The sequence below is a fragment of the Octodon degus genome, unplaced genomic scaffold, assembly GCF_000260255.1.
Source record: "Octodon degus isolate 3935 unplaced genomic scaffold, OctDeg1.0 scaffold00026, whole genome shotgun sequence".
NCBI classification, from domain to species: Eukaryota; Metazoa; Chordata; class Mammalia; order Rodentia; family Octodontidae; genus Octodon; species Octodon degus.
Genome location: NW_004524602.1, coordinates 3,130,697 through 3,142,648, shown reverse-complemented (window position 1 = coordinate 3,142,648; position 11,952 = coordinate 3,130,697). Strand labels below are relative to the sequence as shown.

The window sequence follows — 11,952 nt, the reverse complement described above, 5'->3', positions numbered from 1 at the left end:
GGGATTGAACCGCGGTCCCTGATGCTTTTGCTAAGCTTGTTCTAAGTAGGTGCTTTAGACCACTGAGCCATCTCTCCAGCCCTAGACCACCTTTCTACCACTTACTACATTTAATGATATTCAGGTGAGTATGGTCTCAGAGTGACTTCCATATGATAAACAGTGCACTAAGTATTCACTCGAGAAAGCCATGTTCATTGGGGCCCTCCCACCACTGAATACACAAGGAGCACTTGATAATTAAACCAACTTAAGTGTCTGTGTCTATACATGTACCTGAAGACTATTTCCAAAACGTTTCAAAATACAAGTCTGGATCCAGAGAGATCCTGATCAATTTACTGGGTGACTACCAGATACCTAATTTCACAGGGCAAAACCCAGTTAGAGGAATGCCTTGAGACACAGCCTTGCTAAAGGACCTAAATGGCTTTCTGAGAAAAGAAGATTCAGGTTGAATAAAGAGCTAAATTTAGTTTCTTCCTGAGTATGTTTTCCCAATCAATAGACCATCAAAACAAAGTCCCACCACCACTACAACAACTGACACTGTGGCCAAGGAGAATCCAAGTAATTATTTTGCAACAGCTTAGACACTGCTGACCACTGTGCAGCATGTAGTCACAATATGACAACCTGAGCAGCCACCCAAGCTACACCAATGGTAACAGATACGTTCTTTTGCTACTCTGGAGATTAGCAGAAAATAAAGCAGTAAATATTCCATGCCATATGCACCACGGCCAGAGAAGTTGTCCCACTGCTCCTGGAAACTGCTGATTCACATTGGCCCATCACTGAGCAAGGGCAGAGAGCAAAGATGATCTATTTTGCTGTTAAACTCGCCTTGTCCTTTAATACTATATTCTTTCCATCTCTATCTATCTGCACTTAGAAGAGAAAAAGGAAACATGAAGAGCCTTTCTCCTGAGCTTCATGTCCTTGTCTGTTAAGAGAAAACTACACCAGGTGACCAAGCAACCTAACACTATCAATTCATGGGCCGAGACTGTTTCTCCAAATAGCCTAGATATGCTGCCTTACTTAGACCCTAATATTTGAATAGTAGATCCAAATGGCAAAGGGTTTGCTCAGTAAAGTCATGCCTGAGGCCCACACATTAGAGCAAAGATGAAAATCAACTGTAGAAAAGCTACCAGCAACATAACTGCTGCTTGCTCTACTTTCAGCAAGATCCTGCCTGGAAAAAGAGCTTTATTTCTACTCCTTGGGCAGTACTAAGAAAAATCTTATGGAACAAGGCCACAGAGCTTCCTGTCCCTGCACTGTCAGGTGGCAGCAGAATGGCATTGGTCATTAGACAGCAAGATGCCACCTTGGTTTCTGGCCAAAGATAAACAGCACATGTGGTTTGTAGCATGTTAAGGATGGCAATTTTAGTAAACAGTTTCATGTGAAGACAAACTTTTGCTTCCATCATGAAAAACAAGAGATGAAGATGAAGATGGGCAGGTGGAGTGAGTAGCTCTCCTTTTGTCTACTTAAACAAAATTTTTTTTGGCTCTTATATCTGAAAACTGTCTTTGATTCTGTTATTTTCACTCTTTTAATCACTTCATTCCAAAGTAACTGTAATTTTACCAAGCTCACAAATTCCCAAACTGCATAATTCAGCAACTTTGGTGGTACCAGAAACACGATAGACACAAAGGACTCTCAGCAGGAGCAGCTTCCTTTACAGTGAAGGGATGGAGGGGCAGTGCTAAGTCCAGGAACAGTGTGCCTAATGGACAGTAACTGCCTTTGAAAAGCTTAGGGCCTGTCTGTCTAAGCTTGATTTGGAGGGAAGGTATTTATCCTTACACAGGTGGTAAAAATCAAATCAACAGTTATAATGTCACTTAAGGAAATGTCCTTAATAAAAAGACATGGCCACATCAGAGTCCTCTAGTGAAAGAAATAATCCCTGGAACAATTTCCTAGACTTTCTTAAGTCTGATAGTCTGTATTTCGGAGAAAGCATCCACCAACAAGTTTCTAATACAGTTTTCTAAATACAACAGAATTCTATACCATCGAACAAAACCAATTCCATTCCCCTTCAAATTTAATTATGTTATCTGCCAAACTCAATCTAAACCAACTTCAAGCATTCAAATTTTACCTTCCTGTTGGGTGTGGTAGTACACACCTGTAATCTCAGCACTCGGGAAGCTGAGGCAGGAGGATCACTGTGAGCTCAATGCCAATCTGGGCTACATGGTGAGTTCAAGATGAGTCTTGAACTACATACATACTGAGACATGGTCTCAAAAAAAAAAAAAGAAAAAGAAAAAGAAAAGAAAAAGAAAAAAGAAATTGCCTTTCTTTTATTTTTTTAAAGAGCAGAATATAGTTACTGGGGGAAAGAAAGCTTCTAAAGGGACAGAAAGGGACCTGAGTTGCCTTACCTTTCTTTTAAACCAAAATCAAAATACACTCCCTTTTCTACTTACTATGTAATAACAATTTCTCCATTAGCTCTCAGCATCACTCAGTACAAATGTCTGCAAACCATATTCCAAGAAGCCCTGCTAATAACGTAGTTTTGGGGAAAGGTGGGGCAGGAATGAGGTGGACCACATTTGCCACAGCTGTTTCACAGGTTGTAGGTCTGAAGAGAAGGTTCTAATGCTTAGAAAACTTAAACTCGGTGGGTTCCAGCAGCTCTGGTGGAGAGAGGAATGGCAGCGGTTGAGCTGCGTAGCTCCCTGAGGCTCCCGTGCACCTCGACCCGCAGCTTCCGCACACAGCCAAGATGCTCAAGAGGAAGGTCAGCTTGGCTGAAGGGGCAGCGAAGGAGGAACCCAAGAGGAGATCAGCGAGATTGTCGGCTAAATCTGGTCCAGCTAAAGTGGAAACGAAGCCAAAAAAAAGTGGCGGGTAGGGGCTGGGGAAATGGCTCAGTGGAATAAGCGCTTCCTTGGCAAGCGCAAGGACCTGAGTTCAATCCCCGGTTCCGCAAAAAAAATAAATAAATAAAATAAATTTTAAAAAAAGGGAGGTGGGAAAGGATAAATCTTCAGACAAAAAAAAGTGCAAGCAAAAGGGAAAAGGGGAGCCAAGGGAAAATAGGTGAAGTGGCTAATCAAGAAACCAAGGAAGATTTACCTGCAGAAAATGGAGAAACTAAAAATGAGGAGAGTGCAGCTTCTGATGAAGCAGAAGAAAAAGAAGCCAAGTCTGATTAATCACACACCATGTCTTATCAGGGGTCCCTGTCTCCCTTCTTGTACAATCCAGAGGAATATTTTTATCAACTATTTTGTAAAAGCAAGTTTTTTAGTAGCTCTAGAAACATTTTTAAAAAGGAGGAAATCCCACCTCATCACATTTTTTAAGTGTAAATGATTTTTTTTAGGGTGAAATCTTCTCTGGTTGTTTACTTTTTGGTACAACCAGAAATAGTGGGATATTGAATTATGGCAGGCTTTGACTGTCTTGGGTCTCAGCTTAACATTCCATAGCTGGGGGTTAGTTTTATATCCTGCAATACAAAGCATGCTAAATGGCAATTTGGAATCACAGTCCTGCATTTAATGTCTTGGATACTTTATTTATTTATTTATTTATTTATTTATTTATTTATTTTTATGGGTACAAACTGACATTTTAATTATAGGAAAAGGAAACTACTGAGTATATTATTTCAAAGTGAAACATTTCCAGCATAAATCTTTTCTTACACTTATTTGAGAAATTCACAATATATTTTAGAGGCTCAATGAATACATTCAAAATTTCAAAATGTGATTTGCTAAAATAAGGTCAAGCCTATCCCAAATCCAAGACTGATGCGAGGTGGGCTGCCAAGAAACCACCACGGCTGCTGTGCAGTTATGAACAACAGCTACTACCTAGGCAGCGCAGCCCTGCCACCTGAAACTCGGTGGAAATCTACAGTTTATCATTTTCAGTGTTAGAGCTAAGTAAGACTTTTTGTCTTGGATACTTTAAATGACTTCTATTCTCATGATTTTTGGTAGAATTATTTCCTAAAGAAAACTACATCCTAATTGTTGCCCTGTCAGAATCATGTGCACTCTGTAACATCTTTGGTAGTGGTAGTCCGGTTTGCCTCATTTTGTTAATGTGCTGTGAAAGTTCAAAAATCTGAGTATGTAGTGTATGTGATACAAAATTGTGAATTGGTGGAACTTAACACTTTGTCAGCATTTGAAGATACTGGTACTTAATCCTCTTACAGAAAATTTGCCTCTAAATTTGAAGATGGAAATTCACTGGAACAACTGAAAAACAATACATGGCTTTTTTTGGTATGTGTATTAAGAATTGTGTACAAAGTGAATCATGTGTACTGATCCTCAACACAACCAATAAAATCTTGAATATTGAAGATAAAAAAAAGAGAGAGAGAGAGAACTTAAACTCACACAAAACTGATAAAGCACAACCTTTTTTTTTTTTCCAGAACCGGGGATTGAACTCAGGCCCTTGTGCTGGCTAGGGAAGCGCTTATTCTACTGAGCCATCTCCTGCCCCCCCCCTCTTTTTGTCTTTTTGAGACAGGGTTTCATGATGTAGTTCAAGCTGGCTTGAACTCACTTTGTAGCCCAGGCTGGCCTTGAACTCACAGGGATGCTCCTGCCTCAGCCTCCTCAGTGCTTGGGATTATAGGCCTTTGCCCCCATGCCTGGCATGGTACTACTTTCTTACATGAGAACTGTACTAAACTCTCAATGACCGGGCTGCCAAGGGGTAAGGAGAGCACAGCAAGCAAATATAACTCACTGAAACTAATTTTAAACACTGATGTCAATCATACACCTTCAACTATATTTTGCACCAGCAAGTAACTAGTAAAACAGAAGTGAATTTTTGGTAAAATATATAGGCAGTATCAAGGAAGCTTCTCTGAATCTAGATATTCAGTTCCTGTGCCTTAACTGTTAATCACAATATACCAAATAAAGAGCAGACCCCATCCTGTTAGGTCCAGGGTATAAATGGGCACATAAAGAAACTACCTCTCCATAGTGCTCTACTGCCCAACTGGCTGCATCCCCAAGAGACAGTAATGCTGGGCCACACGGAGTGACGCAGACACTCAAAGTTAATTCCTAGGACAAGATTCTGACTCAGAAACTGGGTCCTTGTGTCTCAGAGCAGCCCATATGACAAGCTGCCACTCACCCGTGCAGAACTCCTTGCTCACACTGTGGGGCACTGTGATCCGTCGGTAGACAATGGGCTCTGACTCTAGGATGTTCTCATCATGGCGGTACCGAGCAGGCCTTTCATTTGGGATGCCCCGGCAACGGGTACCGGTTCTCCTCTCATAGGTATCAATCTCCTCAAACACAGCTGCCTTATCAAAAAGGGCAAGGTTCCCTTCAAAATCAAAATCTGTATCTGGCATCTCCTCAATGTCATCCCCGAAGCACTCGTCATCTTTATTCTTCATTTGGCCATTCTTCAAGCCACTTTTCTTTGGAGTTGCCTGATTTGGGTGTCTGCTGCTAGATGACCCTGGAGAAAGAGGGACTGCAGTCAGTATGCCCAAAGAAAGTGGAAAAAGGAGAAAACATCAAATATTAGCCCTTTAGGGATCAGAGGCAATAGTAAGCTACAAACCACAATGACTCTCATGTGGACCAACAAATTTCAAGACGTATTACACAATTCACTCAATGAATATGAAATGAACAACCTCCTAAAAACATAAGCCTTCTGCCTCTAAAATAAAACTGGCAATAACAAGTTACTATCAGAAAAGATGTGAAGGGCAAAAACAGCTGCCTCTTCCCATAAGCTAGGGTGGTTTTAGTCTGATTGTCCTGCAATCATTTAATAGAAAAACATTCCCTCCCCAAAAGCAAAAAGCTCAGCCAAGTCTTAGAAAAATGAAACTCACAGGAAGATTGTACTGAAAGGGCCCTTAATTGAATGTTTATTCAGCAAGCAACCTTCTGGTTTTTAAATTCCCCTCAGGGGGGGAACTACCCATTCGGGCCCCCCTCCTGTCCCTCTCTGGGACAGGAGCTTTCTTTCCCTCAATAAATATATTCTGCTCATAACCTCTGTTTGTTCCTAAAATTCATTCTTCAGTTTTAGAGAACACAAACTAGTACAGGTCAGGTCGAGAGATCATTTTTCCCTATGTCATTTGGAGGTTCCCTATATGGTTTGGAGGTCATCTACCCAAGATCAGTTTTTCTCCCTGTATCATTTTGGAGGTTCCCACCAAGATCACTGGATGGACAGGACTAGAGAAATGAGGGAAGGAAGAATTTATAGGGAAAATGTTCCTGGAAGAAGGAACAGCAAGTACAAATGCTCTGGAGCTGGTGAACATGTCATGTAACTTTTATATATCAATAAGGCCACTGTCGTTGGGAGTCAGCAGAGCTGGATCACAGACAGCAAGGAGGAAAGTATGCATTTATGTACAAGGCATAAGGAGGGACTAAACTCAGGCACTGGTGCTTTCCAAGCAAGCGTTTATTCCACTGAGCCATCCTCCCAGCCAAGTCAACAACTTCTGTCCTCATCAGTCTTACGTAAAACCCACTAATATTGTGGACTATGGGACCATATTGGAATATTTTGCTGAATTCATGCACCTACAATATTTAAATGACAATGGAATACCCTTCTCTGACCATACTAAACAAAAAAGGGGGATACAAATGAAGGACCATTTTGTATCTGTATGTTCAAAATAGTTAAGATAGATACACAGCTGCATTCTCTTGGATCACTGACTAGAGATTTGTTCTAATAGTATTTGTGGACAGAATATCATTTCTGCATCTTATACAATGAATAACCACTAAGACAACAATATGCAATGTATTAATTACTGAAACTGTGCTAGGAATGGGTTGTGGAACTGTCTCATTGTTATTTCTCAATAAAATTATTAAATAAACAAATAAAATAAATTCCCCTCAGGTTAGGCCCCAGTATGAGAACTCCCGGTTTAGGCAAGAGATGGAAGCTCTTGAGCAATATGCATCTACCACTACAAAATGGTATTCTGACTTATAAGCCTGTCTTTAGACTTTTCGATTAATAGGACCTCTTTCCTCAGAATTTTATTTCTTCTCAGTAATCAATTCCTGAACCATCAAAGACTAAATGAATATTGAGCTGGTCTTGCAGAGACCATATCAACATGCGTATCAACTGCAGAGCAGTCGTGCTCTGTCTCTGAAACTCAACTACTACTTTAGCATCCAAGGCAAAATGATCAACAAAATCCTCTTAACTAGCTATTCCAGAGAGCTGCTGTGCATCCACAGTAGGGTTTCTAGGCAGTTAATGTGTAATGAATTCATCAACACTGCAGTATTATAATAATTATTCTGAAAGATGCAAATGTAACATTCAAGTCCTCCTTTCGAGACCTAAATCATGTCTTCAAAAAAATACTGGCATTGAAGAAATGATTTAGGTCTCAAAGGAAGGAAAGAAGGAAGGAAGGAAGGAAGGAAGGACGGACGGACAGAGAAAGAAAAGAAACAACCAAACCGAATTATAAAGAGGAGAGGGCAGTAGAGATACCATTTACAACCATTACTATAAAATTAAGCTGGGCCAGGGAGATGGCTCAGTGGAATAAGTGCTTCCCTGGCAAGCGCAGGGCCTGAGTTCAATTCCCGATTCCGCAAATAAATAAATAAATAAATGCTAAGCTGAGTCCTACTTTTTTTTCTTCTGCAGATCAGGTCTCACTATGTAGCCCAGGCTGGTCCCAAACTCTCAGCGATCTTCCTTCTTCAGCCTCCTGTCTGCTGGTATTACAGACCTGTGCCATCACTTACTACGTGATTCAGTGAGAGTGTGCTATGTAGTACAGGAGGTGCCAGGAACACTGTGCATAACCTAGCTCAACAACAAGGGAGGGGAGTCTAGATGCTGAAGTGGTGTGCTGAAGATGCTGGAAGCCAAAGCCGCACTTCCTGCCTTCCCTTTCTGGCCAGCGAGGCCCCTCAGATGTGAGCTGTGACCTGGCCAGCAGGCCAGCAAGTCAGCAGCCCCCACCTTACACTGTGGGCTCGCCTGCTGCTGCACCCCAGCAACCTGGTCTGATGGCCCAGATGGCCACCACTGCAGCAGGTGCGGCTGTGGGGCACACTCTGGGCCACACCATCACAGGTGGCTTTAGCAGGGGAGGCAGCGGCGAGTCCCCGACATCACTTATCAGGAGCCTCAGTGGGCTCAGCTGCAGCAGCAGGAGACCAGGGCCCTGCCACTTTGAGATCAAGCAGTTTCTGGAGTGCACACAGAACTAGCCTGATGTACGAAGCTCTACAAAGGTTCTAACTGAGTGCTGAGGCAGTGTAGGATGGCAAAAGGCCTCCTCTAAGCAGGAAGTTCACCCGGAAGAACTGGAAAGTAGACCTGACCAAGTTACTTTAGCATAAATGTTACTAATGCAAGAAGTGTAAAACCATTCAGTTCCACCTCTCCCTGTAGCTTCAGCGCTTCCGAACGGCCACGGAAGAAAGCCACACAGATGGGCTACGCTTGGGACATGTGTGACCTCCATAAGCCAGCTGGGGTTTTTTTGTTGTTTTTTTTGGCGGAACTGGGGATTGAACTCAGGCCCTTGTGAGATCTCCCTGGCCCCAAGCCAGCTGTTTTGATGTTATTAATTTGAATAAAGTGATTTATGGTTTTCATAAAAAATAAAGAGAGGAGAAATATGGATCCAAACACTGAAAATACAATGGGATTTGACTATGAAACTGATACAAAATGCCACAGAAATATGGATGTGAAGCCAGGTATGGTGGTACAAGCCTGTAATGCCAGCACTTGGGAGACTGAGGCAGGAGGATGGCTGTGAGTTTGAGGCCAGCCTGGGCTACAAAGTAAGTTGAAAGCCAGAATTGCATTACAAGACCCTGTCTCAAAAATACAAAAGAAAAAAAAATATATATGTATTGAGAAAAGAGAAATGGGAGGACAGGGGGCTAGGGAGATAGCTCAGTGGCATAAAGTGCCTACTTGGCAAGCAAAGGTCCTGAGTTGAGTCCCTGGTGTGGGGGAGGGGGAAAAGGAATGGGGGGAGGAAGAGAAGAGGGGGAGAAGGGGGAAGGAAGAAGCGGGGAGGGGAGAGGGAAGGAATAGGAGAACAGGTATAAAAAATACAAGGTAGGGGCTGGTGAGATGGCTCAGTGGTCTAGAGCACCTACTTGGGGCAGGCTTGGCAGAGCACAGGGACCGCAGTTCAATCTCCCAGTACCACATGCCGGCCAGCCCCGCCCCCTGGTGGGCTGAGCTGGACACACACACACACACACACACACACACACACACACACATAAATAAATAAATAAAATTTTTTAAAAATACAAGGTAGAATAACTAGCATACCATTAACACACATAAAGGAAAAGACTAAAGAAACAGGTGCTGGCCCAGGAGTCTCTCTCCAGTGGGCATCTTCCCACTGTGGTAGGATATATAGAGGACCCACTAGAATACAGAAAAATGACATGAGTATTCTTCTCTAAACTAAGCACAGTGAGAAATTAAACTTTAAGGATTTACTAAGCTGTAGAAACTGCTGTCTTTCTGAATTTCATTTCAGCTAGTCACTGCCCATATTTGAGCCATCTGAAGAATATATGATGCTCCACAAAAAGAAGTTTCTCCATGCAAGTAGATTTACAGCTGTTTTTGTTTGTTGTTGCTTTTTAAGTTGTAAAATACAGGCATGCATCATTAACATTGGGGATATATCCTAAGAAATGTGCTTTTAACAGTGAGTTCATATTGTGTGAACACCATAGAGTGTACTTATATAAACTAAAAGGGCAACAAGGTCACAAGGCAATCTTATGGGGCCGCCATCATACACATGGTCTGCTGATGACTGAAGCACTATTATGTGACACTCATATAAACATAAAACGTACCATTTACCTACAGCTCAGGAAGGACAGAGGAGGGAGGGGAAGTAAAAATGGTGAAGAAGCTATGTTTAGGGGCTGGTGAGATGGCTCAGTGGTCTAAAGCACCTACTTAGAACAAGCTTAGCAAAGCACAGGGACCGCAGTTCAATCCCCCAGCACCATATGCCAGCCAGCCCCGCCCCCTGGTGGGCTGAGCTGGCCACACACACACACACACACACACACACACATACACACACAAATAATTTTTTTTTTAAAAAGATGCTATGTTTATAGGTCAAACCCAAGCTGAATGTAATCACTATGCATCACAAATATAAAAAAGGAAAAAAAATGTGTTAAGGATAATGCTTGCTATGGCAATCACACCTGAACAAGAGAATGCTTTCTAGCCTTCCTTTGGCCAGAATGCAGGCTTCCAAAAATTAATCTAAGGGCCAAGGAGATAGCTCAGTGAACTAAGTGCTTGCTTTGGCAAGCACAGGGACCAGGGTTTGATCCCCAGTCCTGAATGCTGCAACAGCTCCACCCCCAGGGCGTGCTGAGCTGGCGACCATGTCCAGGCATGGTGGCGCATGCCTATAATCCCAGTGCTGGGGAGGCTGAAAACAGGAGGATTACTATGAGTCTGAGCTTGGAAGTGAGACCCTGCATCCAATAAATAACAATGAAAAAAAAATAATCTAATCAGATCTATAAAGGTGACTATTATGGCTTGTATCTAGATGTGCTCCCAACTCTCATGCATCAAATCCAAGCTGATGGGGCTTCTTAAGAGTTGGCTGGCTCCAAGGGGTGTGATATTGGGATTAAAGATGTGTGCTACTAAATTAATTAGCCCACTCACTGAAATTGACATAGCTCTGGATGTGGCAGGATGGATTTACTAATCCCATTTTTGGTGTGGGTAGTACCACCCAGAAGACTCGCAGCCTGAGTGAGATAAAAGGGAAGGCAGGCTCCCTGCTGCTGCTTGCTGCTTCCTGCCTGCCTTGCCATGGATGTTTCTCCTCTGCCTCATCCCTGCATGCCATCCTGCCTTGGAGCCATCTGATTATAGACTGAAACCTCTATAAACCTGGAGATGAAATATATTTTTCCTCAGCAAGCATGCTGAACCCAAAACTAGTTTTCAATCTGTTAGTGATGCTGAGGCTAGAACACTACAAACAACCTTACTCTTGGTGAGCTGCCTTCCTGCTAGGTTACACCACCAGTAGTGGGTACTATAGGAGGCCACAAGGCAGGTCAAATAGGGAGGTGGAGACTGTCTTCGCCTTTGCTTGTTTCTTTCATCAGCACTACCTTAGCAGCTGGTTCCAGTCTCCAGTTTTCATTCCTGACTAATTAGAACCAGCTCACTGACCTGCCAACAGTACAGACACCAGTTCTATGGAGACTCTTTTCTCAACTGATAGATTATGGCTCTAGTATGAATTGCTTAATTATTGTGGTGGTCATCCAATATGGCTGAAGCCCTTAAAACAACAGCTTATCTTCCGAGAGACCACCTCCCCCTTCTTCTCCAACTCAGCCCTGGGTGCAATTTCCTTTTACCTTTCCCGCCACCTCAGGGAAGGCCCCAATCAGCTCCTCGGGTATATCTAAATATCCCCCTCAAGACCCACCCCTGGCAAAGGCCATGAAAGCCTCAGCCTCTCTTTGTTCCAATCCAGAGAATTCCCAAATTCTCTCCATGTCCTCTAAGATAATGAAGCCCCTTTCCCTTTATAATAAAGCCCCTTTCCCTTTTTCCTTCTGCCTATTTCTCTGCAGTGACACCATCAAAAACCTATCATCAACTCCAAGGTTTGAGTATTCCAATATCTTCCTCAACGTTCTTTTTCTTCAGTTTTCTACCTAACCAATGTCCCATATTAAATTCTCTCTGGTTAACGCCAGCTTGGGAGTTCAACATCAGGTGAACTATATAGAGACCCTGTCTCACCAAAAAAAAAAAAAAAAAAATAAAAGAAAGAAAGAAAAGAAAAGAAAAATTTAAAAACCTAAATTCTCTCTGAAACTAGTGATGTGTTTGCTATTTTCTTTAAGTGGCATATCAACA

The 11,952-nt window shown here is 42.5% G+C and overlaps 1 protein-coding gene and 1 pseudogene across 4 annotated transcripts in view; one reads left to right on the top strand and one right to left on the bottom strand.

Moving 5' to 3' along the window:
- Positions 1–11,952, bottom strand: part of Edc3 (enhancer of mRNA decapping 3) — a 62,337-nt gene that overhangs the window by 16,095 nt on the left and 34,290 nt on the right. For all 4 annotated transcript variants that reach the window (XM_023712518.1, XM_023712517.1, XM_023712515.1 and 1 more), the window contains one exon: positions 5,155–5,490. In XM_023712518.1, coding sequence (XP_023568286.1) covers positions 5,155–5,490 — 336 coding nt within the window. The remainder of the gene's footprint in view (positions 1–5,154; positions 5,491–11,952) is intronic.
- LOC111816069 lies at positions 7,879–8,332 on the top strand (annotated as a pseudogene).